Source organism: Ranitomeya variabilis, chromosome 6, assembly GCF_051348905.1.
Source record: "Ranitomeya variabilis isolate aRanVar5 chromosome 6, aRanVar5.hap1, whole genome shotgun sequence".
Classification (NCBI taxonomy): domain Eukaryota; kingdom Metazoa; phylum Chordata; class Amphibia; order Anura; family Dendrobatidae; genus Ranitomeya; species Ranitomeya variabilis.
Window position 1 is genome coordinate 390,575,773 of NC_135237.1, and position 20,687 is coordinate 390,596,459.

A 20,687-nucleotide genomic window follows, 5' to 3' on the forward strand; every position below is an offset into this window, starting at 1 on the left:
ACCAACTGTTCCGGGAGCCATAATCATTATTCCAGTGCAATAGAAACCTAGTCCAGTGCTACCTGCATCTGTTTCTATGGGAAACTTGTTATATTCAGATTTATACAACTAGAAATAGGATCTGTAGAAATAACTACGGTATTTAAATAAAACCAGTAAATATTGGATGTGTTTATATAAAATTAAATGAAATAATGAATGTATACAATTTGTACTCTCTTCTGCCTTTGACCACTGCAGTTACCATTAATGCTTTAACCATCCTAATCAACTAGTAATATTAGGCATTAAAATCGTACCTACAATAGGCTATCATCCCATATACAAATCACCATAGGTGTTGAGGTTAATGCTTTCTCTTCCTTAGGACTTCTTAATTAGAAGTGTCTACTTTTAACTCCTCTTGAATTGTGTTAAACTTCTGCGTTGAAAGTGATGTGTGCCGATTATATTACAACCCTCCAAAACAAACACGCTCTTTTTTGTGTATATATAGTACTTACTCTATACATAAATGTGCGGTATACAATATACAGATATAATGATTTGATATATGCAATTAATATACTATGCTCTATGAATCATTTGATTGCCAATCAAGTTAACGCCATTATGCTGCTTAGTTAGCATTACCATAGTTAAGTTGATCTTCAATAAGGTAGATGGCTTATTTTTGGCTTTATTATGGAGTCCTATTAAAATTTTCCAACCTCATTAAAATATTAAAATTTGCCAGCTTCGACAATCTCCATAGTGCCAGAAAAATGTTATCAGTTCCTGATGGACAGAGGCTGACTGCCAAGACAGCCACTTATCCGAAGAATAATGGGGCCATGCTGCAGTTTCCTCCAGTTAGAAGATCTTGAATGAATAGCTGGAATATCATTGATTGTATGAAAACATAATGGTCAATTGTAATGCCCAAAGCTGTTAAAGGCATGTAAAAAATCAATCACAATTTAGGGAAATTCTTTTAAATTTGTTGTTTTAGTCCAAACCGGTGTGGTTTGCCGTGAGTTTCCTTTCTGTAGCACACTCAAGTTTTCTAAGAAGAAAGAGAGCAATTTTTCAGAGCACATAGCAGCTTCACCCTCAGACAGGCTGTTTTGTTTCTTTATTCAAGCTCTTTCTGGAGGCCAATAAAGGAAATGATGTTGCAAAGCACAAGTCAGAAGCTGTCTATATTTTCCTCTTTCTTAGAAGTGTAAAGATCCCCGACTTGAGAAGATGAAAATAACATTTGGTCTGTTTCTCCTGCACATGCTTAAAAGTAAGATTTTATTTATTCAGTTTTCCAATTATACTACATTTCTGAATAATATTAACTCTACAGTAAAAGTTGAAAGATATTTTCTAAGTTTTGTATTTTTATTTCTAGCTGTTCATCTCCAAGAAATGGTGGATACCACATTAATACTCAGAAGGACAATAACTTTGGACTGCAAGTATTCCGGCAATAATACCATCATGCAACTTCACTGGGCTAAGGTCAATGGATCGTCAGAGGAAGCAATGTGTTCTGTTCACAAAAGTTATGGGAAATATATTTCACCAAAATACATGAGCAGACTGTCATTTGTACTTGAGAATTCCTCATCAGATCTATCCATAATGCTGAGGGAAACCTCAGATGCGGACATTGGGATCTATGTCTGCTACGTGGTTGTGTATCCGACCGGAACACTAAAAAAAGTAATAGCAGTGCAAGCAGGTAAGATTGGTTTTCTGTACAGTACTATTGTAATACAGGGGTAAACTACAGCATCATTTTTAATGTTCCCTTGCTGTATATTCGTGTGGAACTCTTTGCCATTTGGCAATAAGAAAGTAACATGGATCTACTGGTTGACAGTCATTTATTCCATACAGCAAATGAATGACTGCACTTTTTTTGCAAATTGAGTCCCATCATTTTTTATTTTCTCAATATTAGTACCAATTTTACATGATTTCTTTTAAGGAGATTGTCTGATGATAGCTTGTGGATTAGAGGGGTCCGACCTTTGCGATCTGCACAAATAGGCAGAACATTGAACTTTTATCCCTGTTGGAATGGAGCGGCAGTGCACATGCTTGATCCCTGGCCGGTTCACCATTAGACTGACGAGCACTGTGCTCGGCTATTTCCCACAGCCCTACAGTGAATGAATGGAGCAGTGGTTGGGCTTCTGATCTGCTCACCCATTTAATAAGATGGATTAATGTCCCCCATCATGGACAAAAATCCCCCCATCTGCCGATTGATACAGGCCCTAAAGGTAGCACACCCACCTATTAGGAAGTTATCATCTATTATATCAATACGCGCTGTGAGAACTCTTTGGTGTCGGTCATGTGACTGTAAGTATGTGATTTGCATACTTCCAACCATGGTCCGAGTATAAGGTGCCTGGCCTCGCTTAATACGCTCGCAATCTAGTTGGCACATCACGTGTACGCAAATTACATAGTTATAGTCACGTGCCATCAGCACAGGAGAATTTTCACTGAATTTTTTTTTTTTTTTTTTTACAACATTGATTGTACAGTAAAATTGAACCGGTGCCTTTATTCTTTAAGTCAGAGCAAATACGGCAATAGCCGTATTTTAGTATTTAAAAATAAATTCAGAACCAATCAAAATTTGGTTTGTGCTGCCATTTTCGGATGATTGCAGCTTCTAGTCTCCCATAAAGACTATTAAAGCCAGTAAAAAAAAAAAGTTTAAAAAAAAAAATTTTAAAGTTCAAATCACCCACCTTTGCCCTATTCAAAATAAAGCAATTAAAAAAAATAAAAATACACATATTTGGTACCTTCGTATTCAGAATCACCTGATCTATCAAAATATAAAACGAATTAATCTGATCAATTAACAGCATAGTGAGAAAAAAATCTCCAGAGTAATGTTTTTTTTGGTCTTCACAACATTGGAATAATATGCAATAACAGGCGATTGAAACATCTACCCCATAATGGTATCAATAAAAAGCACCAGCTCTGGGTGGAAAAAATTAGCCCTCACCCAGACCCAGATCACGAAAAATGGAAACGCTATGGGTCTTTGGACAAACTTTGGATTTTTTTCACTGCTTAAATAAAAAAGAACCAAGACATGTTTGGTATCCACAAATTCATAATGACCTGGAGAATCATACTGGCAGGTCAGTTTTGGCATTTAGTGAATATGGTAAAAAAAACAATTGTGAAATTACACTATTTTTTGCAATTTCACCGCACGTTCAATTTTTTTCCCCATTTTCTAGTACACTATATAGTAAAATAAATGGTGTTTTTCAAAAGTACAACTTGTACCACAAATAACAAGCCCTCACATGACCATATTGATGGAAAAAGATAAAAGTTATGGCTCTGGGAAGAATGGGAGCAAAAAACGAAAACTCAGAAATGGAAAAATCCCAAGGTGGTGAAGGGGTTAAACTGATGAGATCAGAGGTAGCTCCAGTCGCATCGACCTCTCTCAGGTGCTGGCTATGTAAGAGGACTCACGCTGCATGGAGTAGGATCAGCTCATGTTAGTACTCGCCCGTTGGACATGTTTGGTCGCTGTCACTAAGGGATTAATGGAGGCCATATGCTGCTTATTTAAAATAGCTGCTTCTGGGCATAGACTGGCAGATACTTAGGGGTAAGATGAGCATTCATTAATGGGTTATTTCCTCAGGCTTTGAATACATTTGCATTCTATATAATGTGCATCGCTTTGAGGAGCCCACTGACTATTTATTGCACTTTATCTTGCACTATGCACTTTTTTGGAATATATGCTACATAGTTAGCTTTGCATTGTGCATTTTTTTGTATAGATATGCAAGTCAACCCCTTCTGTTATTACAGTGTAGTCTGTCCTTCATGTATGAGCTCTGTATGTGCTTTGTCGTCATAGCCTGTATATTATTATATGTTTACATTTCAATAATAAAATATGATTACTTTTACATAATTTTTCCTGGATTTTCACTCCGTGGTTAGTTTGTAGGTTTCATGTTTTTGGGAGTGTCCATGGCGATATTTGTTTTGTCCATGAGAGAGGCACATGGCCTTCTAATTTGATTGATATGTATCAGTGGAATCTGTTCATTTAAAATAGCAATAGCACATGAACAAGAATTACGGATGTGTGAATTTGAGTGTTGTCCTTGTTTTGTATAGAAAACGTTCGTACCTATGATAGGCTATGGAGTAATCTGCATGTTGAACTATTTCCTCTAACCAAGGGGTTCGCACAAAAGCACGGAGACTTAGCCAATGTTGATCCAAGTCTCCAATGCACATCTATGGATTCTTGAAAAATATCACATGAAGCTTTCTTTTCATTTGATTGTTTTCATTAACCCTGACATTATCAGTGAGCGGCCAGCCACAGCTGTCACGTCCTCTTGATTACTTATACATCCCAAGGCGGGGACAATGACCCCAGCTCTGATTAGGCGCAGGGCTCACATGACGTAACAACATCACAAGGCACATGTGATGATACCGCTAGAAGGGAGCCCGTACGGGGGGTAAATATAGGTGCTTTTATTTTAACGGGCACACATTCAGAGTGAGAAGGTGTTGTTTTAGTAATGTTTTACTCCTACTGTAGGAGATTGACAGCAACATTTAAGAGGTTAAATGACAGCAAGGGGTTTTTTCAATTTTTTTCCTTTTTTATATTTCTTTTTAATTTCTTTGTCCCATTAGTGGCCTATAAACTGCTTGTTCTGACCACTTATATAGTACACTGCATTACTTCTATATTGCAGTGCACAGTATTATGCCTGTCAGGGTGATTTATTTTTCTTTTCACATAATAAACTACTTTTTAGTCTAATAAATGTAGTAAAATGTCAGCTTTGAGAGCGATTGTTAAGCCTCTAGTAAACCATTTACACCCACAATCACATGGAGAAAGGTGTATTTAGCCATCTAAATTTCAGGGTCGCTATTGACCATGGCATCAAACGGGTTGAATGGTCAGGACAGGAGCTAGCTGTGACTTCATCTGTTGGAGTGGGAAATCGACTTATAGTACAGGCTCAACTCTTGAGTAAATGTACATGGCTCAAATTAACTTCCACCATCTGGCTCCGTATATATACTGTTGGTAGTCCTTTATTTGATTTTCTTCTGCCTAAATTCTGTACTGATTAATTTAAAAATATACAGTGGCTAGCTAAAGTATTTACCCCCTATGGCATTTTTTGTGTTTTGCTATCACACAACTTGGAATTTCATTTTTTTAGGGTTTGCATCAGTTCATGTAAGCAGCATGCCTACAACTTGTAAACATTTGGTTTTGTTTTTTTGTGAAGCAAGCAAATAGGACAAAATAACTGAAAACTTCAGTGTTCATAACTATTCACCCCTATAAAGTCAGTACTTTGTAGAGCCTCCTTTTGCAGCAATTACAGCTGCAAGTTGGTTTGGGTAAGTTTCTATGAGCTTTCCACATCTTGCCACTGGGATTTTTGCTCATTCCTCAAGGCAAAACTGCTCCAGCTACTTAAATTAGATGGTTTCCTCTGGTGAACAGCAGTCTTCAAGTCTGACTACAGATTCTCAATTGGATTAATGTATGGTCTTCGATTAGGCCACTCTAAAATATTGACATGTTTCCCCTTAAACCAGTCGGGTGTTGCTGAAACATTTAAGTATGACAAACATGCAAAAGAATAGGAAATCAGGAAGGGGGCATGCACTTTTTCACACAACTGTAGCATTTACCTTTGTGCCCAAAAAGTAGAATTTTGGTCTTTATCTGTCCACAGCACCTTCCTCCATATATTTGGAGAGTCTCCCACATCTTTCGGCAAACTGAGAACAGCTCTTACAATTTTTCTGTGTCAGTAAAGGCTTTTTCTGCCCACTCTTCCTTAAAGGCCACTTCTAAGGAGTATACGGCTTATTGTAATCATATGGACAGATTGAGTACTTCAGTCTCTACATGAGAACTCTGCAGCTCCTTCTGGGTTACCTGTAATCTCTATGCTACCTCTTTGATTAATGCCGCAACTTGACCAGGCTGAGTTTCGGTGGGTACCATGTTTTTTCCCATTTGATGAAAATGGATTTGATGGTGCTCCAAGGGATCATCAGAGATTAGGATATGTTTTTTATAACCCAACCATGACTTGTACGTCTCAACAACATTGTCCATGACTTGTGTGGAGATCTCCTTGGTCTTCATGGTGTTGTTTAGTTAGCGATGCCTCTTCCTTAATGGTGTTGCAGCCTCTGTGGCCTTTCAGAAAAGGTGTGTATATAGTGACAGACCATGTGACACAGGTGGACTTCCATTCACTAAGTAAATGATTTATGAAGGTAATTGCTTGCACCAGAAATTTATAGGGGTTTCATAGCAGAAGAGATGAATACATATGCACATGCCAATTTCTAGTTATTTGACCCAATAAATTTAATTTATGCCTATATTTTTCTCACTTCACCAACTTAGACTATTTAGTGCTGATGCATCACACACAAACTGGATTACAAAAATATTTAAACACAGGTTGCAATGTAACAAAATAGGTAAAACGCCTAGGGGGTAAATATTTTCACAAGCCACTGTATCTAGGGAAAAGATAATTGAATAGGGAAAGCTAAATGAAATCAATGAGAAAGTGAATTTTCGTAATTAAATTTGGCTATTTGGCTAATTTCTTACCCCTCGAATCCCCGTTTGTTGGTCCATGCCTATTGAAGAAGTGATTATTTGAGTGCTGAGTCCAATCACTGACCTCAGCAGTCACAGTGTGCTTCTGAACATCATCGCCGGGGCCTCAGATTGGCATTAAGGCCAATTGTGTATAATCCTTAAAAACTCCCTTAAATCTTTACACTCTGCTCTCCCCTATAGGCAGCAGCAAGTAGCTGCTATAGGGTTACGGAAATCAGGAGAATGTCCAGTACTGAACTCCCCTATTATTGTAACTGAAACTATTTTTTATAATATATTATAAAATATATATGTATATTATACAATATGAAATTAATATAATATGAAACTATTTTTTACAATAAGTCATATGATTTATATATACAGTTGTGCTGAAAAGTTTACATACCCTGGCAGAATGTATGCTTTCTTGGCCTTTTTTCAGAGAATATGAATGATAACACCAAAACTTTTTCTCCACTCATGGTTAGTGGTTGGGTGAAGCTATTTCTTGTCAAACTACTGCTTTTTCTCATTTTAAATCATAATGACAACCCAAAACATCCAAATGACCCTGATCAAAAGTTCACATAATCTGGTGATTTTGGCCTCATAGCATGCACAGAAGTTGACTCAAATGGATTTGAATGGCTACTGAAGGTAACCTCTTTTGCTTTCCCCATGACTGACAATCCAGAAATGTCAGTGGCTGGATGAAAGATGCAAGAGTCTGTCTGGATCCCAGAAACTCACTCAGCTTTTATGCACATACACTGATTACAAGTAAACAGGTCACAGGTGACGATGTTACCTTTAGTAGCTATTCAAACCCATTTGTGTCAACTTCTGTGCATGTTATCAGGCCAAAATCACCAGGGTATGTGAACTTTTGAGTAATTTTGGTGTTATCATTCATACTCTCTAAAGAAAAAAGGCAAAGAAAGCAAAAATTCTGCCGGAGTATGTAAACTTTTGAGCACAACTGTGTATAATATATATATATATATATATATATATATATATATATATATATATATATATATATATATATATATATATATATACACACATAATACACACACAATCTGAAATAGTTGTAATTTGAAACAATTTTTTACAGTATAAACACTCACTTAACTTCACCATGACGTTAGCATCAAAGAATAAGCTGTGAGATTGCGTTTATCCTATTCGTTTATTCTTTTTACAAAGCATTTTAAAGAATGTTCATTGCATGGTTGGTTTTATGAATGTCTAATTAAAATTTAAAATGGTTACACAATTATACTTATGGTAAATTACCAACTGTAGTTTGTTTTTGTACACTTGCTGATATTTTTAAGGGATTTTTTTTAGACTATGATAAATGATAGTATTTTTGCTGAAATGATCAGAAACACAAGTAAAGCTTTAGTCTTTCTTCGAAATATCACAAGAACTGTAATAACTGGCATTAGCTCTGCACCATGCCTCAGTGAAAAAAACATACATTTATGTGAGCAGTTGTTCTGTTTTTCTTAATGCAAAATACAGTTTATGATAAAGTAGTTTGTACAGAATAATTGGATACAGATCTACAAAGAAATTGAATTTCTAAGGAAAAGCATCAAGAATGATTTAGGAGGTGAGGTGTAAATTACATGTGTTACAGAACTTCATAAAGAAAAGGGATTGTTTAATTATGAAAATAAATACATTTCTCCGTTAATTTTTCTAAGGTTCTCATTAGCTAATAGATGGATTTCTGCGTAAATTGATTAATTATTTTAATTTATAAGTTATTTATTTTATGTAATGCCCCAAAAATATGGATATTTTTATATTACATTCATTTCCTTACTTTCACACTATACTAGAATTTTATTAGATTAGAAAAGGTCTGTGTTTGTATTGTTTCTCAGGAGCAGCGCCGCTGAGTGGTATTGCGGCACCATTTAAGGCTGATGTCTATGACTTGTACACCGATGACTTATTTTTTAGGTCTTAGGATAGGTTATATGTGTCAGAATTTGGGAGGGTCCAACATCTGGCACTGCCACCCATCAGCTATTTGGAAATCCCATTGCAACGAGATGTATGCCCAGAACAATCAGTCAATACAGAGTCAATACAGTATTGCGCCATAAACTTTTCAGTGGCTGTTCTCAGATTTTGCAGCTCATATTGAAGTGAATAGGAGCTGATCTACAGTATCTAAGAACAATCACTCATAGCGCAAAATTCTTTGAAAGAATGAACAAACAAAAGCTATGTGGTTGCAATGTGAAAAGATTGAACAATCTGGGATGTCAAACTTGAGGGAGTCTCTAAAGCCAATATCATAGAAACATAATATGCGTGCATTTCAATGGACTTGTTATGGTCTTAAAATCCTGATGGGTTATATTACCTTAACTATTGGCATTACAGACCACTCTGTGGATGGACCCGCAGCCTGGCCAAGACTTGGGGCCATATCATGTGCCCAGAAATGAAGCCATATTATGGGTCCAAATTACACTCATGTGAAACTGGCCTTGGTGTTAAGCCATAATACACCTTATGTCCTTCAATTTCATTGTTTTTTTAAGGGTTTTCCCTATTGTCTCAGTGCCGTCAAACTACTCTCACTAAGCACAGAGATACTTTAAAAGTGTTGTTTGGTCCATCGCCAGCTTTATACTGATGTTCAGGTCCAAGCGCTTTGGCTGCAGCAATCATGTCGCATCACCAGCATGCATCAATGCTCTAGACAGTCAATGGACTCAGTTCACATGCACAAAGCTCAATGGAGAGTTCCTTAACCTTGGCATAGCTGCTGAGCTCAATGCACTACCTGCTGAGCTCAGTGACTGGCTACAACTGTGATGTGTGATGTAGAAATACTTGTCACTCGTATAGGTGTGTTCAAGAACTTATTTAATGAGTGAAGAAATTCCAGAACTAAATGAGACGTTTCAGTCAATACCTGACCTTCATCAGTCATCTGCATAGAGGAGATCTGTGTGGAAACACGCTGTGTGAGAGTCTGCAGTGTCCACTGCTAAGACAGGAAGTGCTTCCTGTCTTAGCAGTGGACACTGCAGACCCCCACACAGCGCGACCGGAATTCCAGAAGTGCCATGTTTCCGAATTACAACAGTGATGTTTGCTTCAGCCAAAGCCCTTGGACCTTATCAGCAGTGTGATGCTGGCACTGTCCCCACAGAGGGTAACTACTGAGTTTGTTATATTGGGAATTTTACACAATTTGGGGGCCCATATTCCTAAAAGTGGACAACCCTTTTAACATACAAATAAAACAATCACATTCTTTTATGTTCTGAAATTAGCATGTCATCAGTTATTAGACCTCCAGACTATTTTTACGACTTACTTCTGGCTTAGGGTTTTTTTTAGTTTTTTTTTTCAGGTGCAGGTAGAATTCATGTGTCGTTAGCACTAGTTTTGAATGAAGGTTGCAGAGGTTTTCTAACCTTATCAATGAGTCTTTAAAAGTTTGTTTGAAATAATTGCAGGATCGAATAAAATTTCCAGTAACTTTGGGAAAAAATTTACAATTGTACATTTACAACTGTAAATGATGTTTAGCTTTCTCTGTGTATCATTATCTGGTCATTATATTTGATCTTTTCTATTTAATTCAGAGCAGCCAGTAATTGCTACAGCTTCAAAACTTCTCTGACATAAAGAAAACTAGAAGAAGAAGAAACTAGAATGACTAGAATAAAGGGTAGACTTAAGAATTGTGGACAAGATGAAGCTGCTAATGTCTTACATTGTTATTAAGTAAACAAGATTTGGCGAACTTCTAGGTGACCCATGTCACCAACCACCAAAAGAAGTATAAATCTTCGTTTAAAAAGAAGTCTAGTTCCTGTAAGATTTTGTGTGTTCCATCCATAATAAAATGATTTAATGATTTATGCTTTTTACATTATATTTACTTTCCTTCTGATATTTCCTTGTAGATGACTTTGGGCATACTGATCTCACATCTGATCAGGAATTTAGAGAAAACTCTAGGATGTCATTAAATTTCCTATACACCTCAATGGGAGATGTGAAAAAAGTGACTGTGCAAAAATTTGGAAATGGGAAGAAGGACTTAGTTGCATATTGTGAGCATCCACTGAATGGAAAAAGACTGCTAATATACGGATTTGATTTTATTAATCGCAGTTTTGTGAACTGTTCAGACCTTCAAAATATTACTTTAATAATACACCAAGCAGCCATTACTGACAGAGGACTGTATCAGTGCCATTTTTTGTTAGATGTCAAGAACCATACTATTTCTGTTAATGTACAGCTACAAACTGTAGGTAAGGTCTTTAATATATTTTTTTTATCTATTCAGTTTTATTGGAATACTTAATATCTTAAAATGTTATATCTTTTTTTTGTTCTCTGCATTCATACCCCCATAATGTTTTATACTTTTCCATCAACTTAACTGTATAAGAGTTTGTTTTTGGGGCTTCAAGTTGTATTTTTAATGATACTTCTCTCGGGTACATATTTTGGAAGGGTCAAAAAAAATGGGGCTTCGATTTCCATTATTTTGAGGGCTATTATAATTACATTATATTCTAAGGGCCATAACTTTGATAAATTAAGCTTCACAATGCAGAAGACTTAAGGGCCATTTTTAGGCCCTTGGCTTAACCATCCAATGTGTTGCAGAAGCACTGATGATCTTATAGATGAAATCCTGTTCGTCTATAAAATGAATTTGGTGTTATGGTATCTATTGAGTGTATGTTTAATCTTGACCATTAGAATGTATTGTCATCTGTATAACACCTTCAAGTGATGGCGCTGGCTCAGCTGTTGTGCTCCTTACTCGGTTGTAATAATATAGTAGTTTGCAAAAAAGATTCCCTTACAGCAATGTGGTAAAATAATATCAAACTTATGTACAGATAATAACATTATAATTTTGAACCCCTTCCCAGCATCCAAGATATTTGTATTGTGATAATGCAAAACAAATATTTTTATGTTTTTGTTTTATAAAAATTTATATTTGGTATCCCTGTAATCAAGCTAACCCATAGTATAAAGCGAACATGTCATTGTTACAACATATCCAACTCTATAATAATTAAACCAAAACAGATTGACAGATTTTGCCATTTTTGCCCTTTTTAATTCAAATGCCACTAAAAAGATACAAGTCATCTTGTAAAACAAGAAACCCTCATGTGGCTGTCAGCAAAAAAAAAACAGGAATAATTCATGGACTGCGGGAATAAAAACAAATCAAAGGGAAAAACAAAAACTTATCTATTTCTAAACAATAGATCATAGGTAAAACGGTTGTCTAGGGATTATAGGAAAGGCTTTTCTTGAAACCTGCCATTTTGTGTCCTTGGGTTGTGTCTGGCACTGCAGCTAGTCTGGTATTGAAACTCATTTTTCCTATGCTGGACCCTTTTAGTTTTATACCGTAAACCACTCGACTAAGTCATGCACACAAGTCTCTTTGTCTATGAATGGAAGCTTTGCACTTCCCTTCTCATAATTCAATTTTTCCAATACATAGTTGGAAACAGGGTGACATTTAGTTTCCGGATCTTTTCCTGCTAAGTTATATATGTTATATGAGTGGGTGAGTTGCAGGATTGCAAAAAGCACTTCATTTCTCTCACAATAGCATTCTGAGGGCCTTTCTGTACCTCAATCTTTAGAATTATGATTCACCGCTTTTATCTTTTTGCCTTAACTTGAACTTTTATGCTCTGGGTTTTTACTCAGGATTTGAGTCATACTTCTCCACGGGAACCTATTAAGTGTTCTAAATCATCTCTGACATTAAACAGCTGAATAGAAATTGTTTATCTATCAACATCTTCAAGGCAAACAAAAGAACCATCATATATACAGTGGTTATAACAGAAGTAAATATAGTACCTTTATTCTATTCATTCTAAGGTTCTTAGTTTTTCTTTTGCTATTTGAAACTATTTTGCAATATTAGACATTGTGTCAATATCTTCCAATTGATAACAATTAATCTTAAAGTTTACTATATGAACCATGTCTGCCTTTGATCATCGATGAGAGCTAACATTTTTTTTTTTTTCATGTTTGCAAATGACAAGCTGTCAGGCTAAAACAGGTCCGTGATTTGTGCAAGAATCCTTGATGTATGTATTAATATATGGCTCTTACTTGGCATTTGGTTATATTAGATTTTTATTAGTTCAATAGTTAGCCCCAGAAGCTAAGTATATCAAATCTTTTATATAGTAAAATATTTGTCCTTAGGTTTCTATATATCTTTCCATGAACACAAAACTTTTCAGCATTTAGGAGAAAGTTGCTTCTTAAGATGTTCTTCAGTGAAGACATTTCTAAGCCTGTAATGCATTTTATTTAGAGATGAGCGAATATTTCAATGTTTGGTTTGGATTACGATCGCCGAATTTGTGGTATTAGCTGATTAATTTATTGAATATTCGCTGAACATAACCGAACACCATTCATATCAATGGAAGGCAAAAACAAACGCATACACAATACCTTATAATGGCCCCAAATGCTGTCAAAAGCATTTACAGCTTTCAATTGAACGTCTCAGTAAGATGAGGTGGGTGAGGGATCGCTGTAGGCCTCCTGTGCTTGGAGCCCTGATATCACATGTAACAGCTCAGCCTGCTTTCATACTAAGCCACACTCAGGTGGCACAAATATCATATAAATTTTGTAGACTACTATTGTCAGAAAAATCTAGTAACACGATAGTTGATAGTAACATGGGTAGTTAACTCCAACGAAGTGGAGGCCTGACGGTCTTTTAGGCCTACTGCTACAGACAACATGCATGAAGGAGACCCAACCAGGAGTCTACACATTTACAAAAATTAGTGACAGACACCAGCAAAGTGGCATCAATTGCAATAGAGTAGGACAGGTATAGCGGGTACCAATACCTCTTCCACTACAGCCAACCCAGCAGATGGAGACTGTAATGGGCAAGGTGGTGGAATCACTGTTCCATATGTCTCTGAAAGCCTGAAAGGGGTGTAACTTGATTGGCCTACAAAATCCCTATTCGGACAAATGGCTGCAGGGGAAAACTGCTCCTTGCTGCACGACGCACTCGCACACTGGGATATAGCATGGTTCTTTTTGCAATAGTTTTGCCTTTGCCTTTTGCGCTGTCCTTGGCTTATGATGCCCAGCTGGTCTACAGCACATACCCGCTGCAGCAGGTCCCTATAATTTGGACGCCCATGACCGCTTACAGAGCACCCCTTCACATCCAGTTCATGTTAAAGAATGTTCTGATGAAGGTCCTGTGAGGACCGAAATCGTTCATAACCATTTTTGTCTGGATGCACAAATAAAGGAAGGGATATATATATTAACTTTACTTGGCCTTGCATAAAAATTCTTTTGCTTGGATATATCTATTGACTTTTTTTCTGGCGTCTTAAACTTTGGCACCTTACCTTTAAGCTGTGTCATTATTTCTTTCATATGGTATTCCCATATTTACATCTCTATTTTGAATTTTAGTAATGATTTTAAACTTTATAGCTCAATAAACATTTATATATTTTTTATGGCACATAGCTTCCTTTCTTCTCTCTTGGATGTACTACACACTATAAGATGGATAACTACACTACTAGACAACAGGGGTTGGAGAACTAAACTTCTAAACAGCTAGGGTTGTAGAACTAAACCTCTGCACACCATACGATGGATAAGTAAACTAATAGTGAACAGGGGTTGGATAACTAAACTGCTAAACAGCTATGATTGCAGAACTAAACAAATTAACACCAGAACATGGAGAACTAAGCTAATATACAACAGAGTTTGGAGAACTAAACTACTAAACAGCTTGGGTTAGCGACCTAAACTAGTTCACACCAGGGGATGGAGAACTAAAGCAAGTCTTGAAATTCCCAGGGCTTGTGGAACAAACCTCTGTTTGTAACAGTTCCTGCAGTGGTTCTGCCTCCTCCACCTCCTCTAGGGCCTCCATCTGCGCCTTCAACCACTGCCTTAATTAAACACACGTTCCAACACTGCAGAGAGAATCCCTCCTACACCTCTGTACTGCGCAGCCAGGGCTCACCATAATCAGGCAGTGTTTACATTAATATGCCTTGGAGATCGCAGTCATACAGATCAACAGTTGAAGACAGCTATCCATGCTGAGTTTGAGCAATAGCCGTCTACTCTCAACTTGGAGCCAGGGAAGGTCGTGTGTGATAAAGGTGCAAACCTGGTGGCGGTCCTATACTGGGCCAACCTTACACACATGCCTTGCATGGCTCGATTCCTCAACCTGATGGTATAGCAATTCCTCCGCCACTGTCCCAGCATGGATGCGCTGCTGCAGAAACCAGTGTCGTGCTGACTTCCACCATTCCACTTCAGTTGGAATATAGAGATCTTTCGAACTACTGGCTAACCGGTTAATATGTGATATGACCACACTGTAGAATTAAACTCTGCACATGTTGCAGCGACTCTGGCCGCAGCGCCGAGCCCTGGTGCAGGATGAAATTTTTCATAGCCTGGCACAATGCTGTACGGACGTGGTGCAATTCACACTTGCGCAGTGGATACAAATAAAGGACCTCTGCACCCTTCTGCATGTTTTCTTAATGGCTACTAAGATGGTTGATGATGCCATCATCAGCATCCCTATTACTGTCATCTACATGTTGGAGCACACTTTAAAGGGCCACTGTCACCCCCCTCCAGCCGTTATAAACTAAAAGAGCCACCTTGTGCAGCAGTAATGCTGGATTCTAACAAGGTGGCTCTGTTTTAGGTGCTTGTATTACCAAAATAAAGCGTTTTATATTTTTGGCAAAATACCTGTCTTTAGACAGGGAGGCGGGTCCTCACTCCCCAGCTTGAACCGCTACTCTGCCGTCACTCACATCTTCAGGGGCTTTTGGCGCCGCCCCCTCAGCGCTGTTTACCCATGAAATCCGGCGCCTGGGCTGTGTATCGCTGTTTGGTGCAGGCGCAGAGAGCTCTGGCCATCTGACGTCACAGCCAGGCTTGCAGACTGCGCCTGTGCGGCGAGTGCGGCCACCCACCTTGGTAATCCCAGCCCTGCAGTGTGTTATGCATTATGCAGAGTGCGGGGCTGGGATTCACAAGCAGGGCGGCCGCACAGGCACAGTCTGCAAGCCTGGCTGTGACGTCAGACGGCCAGAGCTCTCTGCGCCTGCACCAAACAGCGATACACAGCGCAGGTGCCGGATTTCATGGGTAAACAGCGCTGAGGGGGCGGTGCCAAAAGTCCCTGAAGATGTGAGTGACGGCAGAGTAGCGGTTCAAGCTGGGGAGTGAGGACCCGCCTCCCTGTCTAAAGACAGGTATTTTGCCGAAAATATAAAACGCTTTATTTTGGTAATACAAGCACCTAAAACTAAAAGAGCCACCTTGTCAGAATGCAGCATTACTGCTGCACAAGGTGGCTCTTTTAGTTTATAACAGCTGGAGGGGGGTGACAGTGGCCCTTTAAACAGTGTGGGTTGGGAGGTGGTGGTGGTGGTCCTAGAGGAAGAGGAGGAAGCAGAGGAGGATACCTTTAGGGTTAACAATATCTATAAGTTCAGATCTGTCGTCTCACAGACATTTGCAAGTGAGGAGCAAATGGAGAAGGACCACGAAAAGGACGAGAAGGAAGAGGTGATGGACACTCAACAGTTAGAAGATGAAGACGATAATGATTCTCTCTATGTTGTCCATGGTTGTCAGGAGGCGATTGGGGAAGAGAGCTTGAGTGTTATCCCACCACCAACATGCTGTGGAGTTGGACCTCATGAAAGAGACTGACCCATGAGAGGCCTTATTGCAGCACTATCTGCAACATGATTGTTACCCATATAGTTATGATTTCAAATAATGCTGAATACTGGGTTGCCAGTGTGTTCTATCCACAATACAAAAGTACATTTTGCCAGTTGCTTTCCCCCTGGAAATGGTCTTGCCCATGCTGCAGTATCAAAACATGCTGGTAGACAGTCTTGACAGTGTTTATTCCCAACACAGCAGTGAGGCACACAGTTTGCATCTCAGTGATAGCCTTCCAACCACAGAAACGTTCAGTTGTCAAGGCAAAAACATTAGCAGCCTTGCAGAGTTTGTATGTTCTACCCGTGTTTGCGAGGGTTTACTCCCAGTAATAATTTTTCTATGAACGGTACAAAGACATACAGATAGCAAATTTAGATTGTGAGTCCCAATGATGAACGTGCCAGTAATGTCTGTAAAGCAAATGTCGAATTATTGGCACTATATAAGTGATAAAACCCTCCCAAAAATGTAAAGTCATGCTCAGTCACACATATCAGTTTCGTAGATTACTATTGTCAGAAACGTACAGTGGAAGACAGCTAGTATCGGAGGCCTACTGATACAGTTAACACACATGAAGGAGACCCAATGTGGAATCTACACATTTACAAAAATGTATTTGCACACACAAATAAATTGACATCAATTTCACCACAGTAGAAATAGTCTAATAGGCATCAACAGGTATTTCACTACACCGAACCCGGCAGATGGACACCCGACAAGGAGTGTTCTCATTTGTCATTTAAAAAAAAATAGTGGCAGACACCAACAAAGCGGCATCAGTTTTAGCACAGTAGAAATCTACTATATAATTGTCTAAGGGGTACTTCTGTCTGTCTGTCTGTCCTTCTGTCTGTCTGTCACGGATATTCATTGTTCGCGGCCTCTGTCTGTCATGGAATCCAAGTCGCTGATTGGTCGTGGCAAAACGCCCACGACCATTGCCACGACCAATCAGCGACATGCACAGTCCAGAAGAAAATGGCCGCTCCTTACTCCCCACACTCACTGCCCGGCGCCTGCATACGCTGTCCGGTCACCGCTCACACAGGGTTAATGCTGGCGGTAACGGACCGCGTTATGCCGCGGGTAACGCACTCCGTAACCGCTGCTATTAACCCTGTGTGTCCCCAATTTTTTACTATTGATGCTGCCTATCAATAGTAAAAAAATGTAATGTTAAAAATAATTTAAAAAAAACCCTGCTATACTCACCCTCCGTAGTTCGCCGAGACGCTGCCGCCGGCCGCCATCTTCCGTTCCCGGCGATGTATTGCGAAATTACCCAGAAGACTTAGCGGTCTCGCAAGACCGCTAAGTCTTCTGGGTAATTTCGAAATGCGTCCTGGGAAACGAAGATGGCGGCCGGCGCCAGCGGCTCTGCGAAGCTTTGGTGGATCCCAAGCGTCGGTAACCACTTCCTGGATCCAGGCGCCAACGGAAGGTGAGTATATAACTATTTTTTATTTTAATTTTTTTTTTTTTTTAACAGGGATATCATGCCCACATTGCTATATACATGGGCTGCGCAATATACAACGTGGCCTGCGCAATATACTACATGGGCTGGGCAATATACTACGTGGGCTGCGCAGTATAATACGTGGGCTGCACAGTATAATACGTGGGCTGCACAATATACAACGTGCGCTGCGCAATATACAACGTAGGCTAGGAAATATACTGCGTGGGCTGTGCAATATACTACGTGGACTGCGCAATATACTACATGGGCTGCGCAATATACAACGTGGGCTGCGCAATATACAAGGTGGGCTGCGCAAACTGTGTGGGCTGTGCAATGTACTGCGTGGGCTGTGTAATGTACTGCGTGGGCTGCGCAATGTACTGCGTGGGCTGTGCAATGTACTGCATGGGCTGCGCAATATACTACGTGGGCTGTGCTATACACCACGCATACATATTCTAGAATACCTGATGCGTTAGAATCGGGCCACCATCTAGTATTATAATAAGCACCCAAGCAGGACTGTTCACATTTCCACAAGTTAGTGTTGACGTCTCCAGCAGCAACAGCAGGCACATAAGCCCCACTAAAGATATTAGAGACTGCAATTACACCAGAACAATACAGAACACTAACAACTGCAACATCCAGTAACAGAAGTTGTTAGTTGTCTTTGGATAGATTGTCACATTAGTGGTTCACTAGTGCTTTCAGAAACATTGAGGCTATGTTTCCATGGTCCGGAATAGCAGCGCTTTGGAAGCCGCAGACAGCCACCCCATCCAAAGCGCTGCTGGTTTTTGTACGCATGGTGATTCCGCATTTGTTCATTGAACACATGCAGAATCACAGCTTCCTATACATAGAGTGGTGCTATTTATCTTGCGGAGACTGAGCGTCTCAGCGAGATAAATAAACATGCTGCGGTCTATAAAGACGCGCCACATGTGCATATATGCAGGTTGGTCACCTGTGTCTTTGTACGCATAGTGGATATGGGATTTCATAAAATCCCATCCACTATGCTGTAACATGGAAACATACCCTAACGCCTACCCCACATACAGTACAGACCACAAGTTTGGACACACATTCTCATTTAAAGATTTCTCTGTATTTTCATGACTATGAAAATTGTAAATTCACACTGAAGGCATCAAAACTATGAATTAACACATGTGGAATTATATACTTAACAAAAAAGTGTGAAACAACTGAAATTATGTCTTATATTCTAGGTTCTTCAAAGTAGCTGCCTTTTGCTTTGATGACTGCTTTGCACACTCTTGGCATTCTCTTGATGAGCTTCAAGAGGTAGTCACTGAAAATGGTCTTCCAACAATCTTGAAGGAGTTCCCAGAGATGCTTAGCACTTGTTGGCCCTTTTGCCTTCATTCTGCACCATCTCGATTGAGTTCAGGTCTGGTGACTGTGGAGGCCAGGTCATCTGGCGTAGCACCCCATCACTCTCCTTCTTGGTCAAATAGCCCTTACACAGCCTGGAGGTGTGTTTGGGGTCATTGTCCTGTTGAAAAATAAATGATGGTCCAACTAAACGCAAACCAGATGGAATAGCATGCCGCTGCAAGATGCTGTAGTAGCCATGCTGGTTCAGTATGCCTTCAATTTTGAATAAATCCCCAACAGTGTCACCAGCAAAGCACCCCCACACCATCACACCTCCTCCTCCATGCTTCACCGTGGGAACCAGGCATGTAGAGTCCATCCGTTCACCTTTTCTGCAACGCACAAAGACACGGTGGTTGGAACCAAAGATTTCAAATTTGGACTCATCAGACCAAAGCACAGACTTCCACTGGTCTAATGTCCATTCCTTGTGTTCTTTAGCCCAAACAAGTCTCTTCTGCTTGTTGCCTGTCCTTAGCAGTGGTTTCCTAGCAGCTATTTTACCATGAAGGCCTGCTGCACAAAGTCTCCTCTTAACAGTTGTTGTAAGAGATGTGTCAGCTGTAGAACTCTGTGTGGCATTGACCTGTTCTCTAATCTGAGCTGCTGCTAACCTGCGATTTCTGAGGCTGGTGACTCGGATAAACTTATTCGTAGGGTGGTCCTCATGTGAGCCAATTTCCTTGTAGCGCTTGATTGAAAGTGTCCCAAGTGCAGTGGCAAAAACAAAGTTTTCCCAATTTTTCGGACTGACTGACCTTCATTTCTTAAAGTAATGATGGCCACTCATTTTTCTTTACTTAGCTGCTTTTCTCTTGCCATAATACAAATTCTAACAGTCTATTCAGTAGGACTATCAGCTGTGTATCCACCAGACTTCTGCTCAACACAACTGATGGTCCCAACCCCATTTATAAGGCAAGAAATCCCACTTATTAAACCTGACAGGGCACACCTGTGAAGTGAAAACCATTTCCGGTGACTACCTTCTGAAGCTCATCAAGAGAATGCCAAGAGTGTGCAAAGCAGTCATCAAAGCAAAAGGTGGCTACTTTGAAGAACCTAGAATATAAGACATATTTTCAGTTGTTTCACAATTTTTCGTTAAGTATATAATTCCACATGTGTTAATTCATAGTTTTGATGCCTTCAGTGTGAATTTACAATTTTCATAGTCATGAAAATACAGAAAAATCTTTAAATGAGAAGGTATGTCCAAACTTTTGGTCTGTACTGTACACCTCGAACACCAAGCCTAATCCCCCTTCCACCACAACCTCACTTTTTCCCAGTCATGTTGCTCAGATAGTGTGCATCCAAAAATGAGATTTTTCACTCAGCACAACC

The 20,687-nt window shown here is 39.3% G+C and overlaps 1 protein-coding gene across 2 annotated transcripts in view; it reads left to right on the top strand.

The window, feature by feature from the left end:
- The first annotated feature begins 1,138 nt into the window (after positions 1-1,138).
- Positions 1,139-20,687, top strand: part of CD226 (CD226 molecule) — a 56,203-nt gene continuing 36,654 nt past the window's right edge. Inside the window, exons 1-3 of one of the 2 annotated variants that reach the window (XM_077267679.1) lie at positions 1,139-1,270; positions 1,379-1,711; positions 10,594-10,947. In XM_077267679.1, coding sequence (XP_077123794.1) covers positions 1,228-1,270; positions 1,379-1,711; positions 10,594-10,947 — 730 coding nt within the window. In that variant the 5' untranslated portion in view covers positions 1,139-1,227. The remainder of the gene's footprint in view (positions 1,271-1,378; positions 1,712-10,593; positions 10,948-20,687) is intronic. The other variant, XM_077267680.1, reaches the window with a different exon arrangement.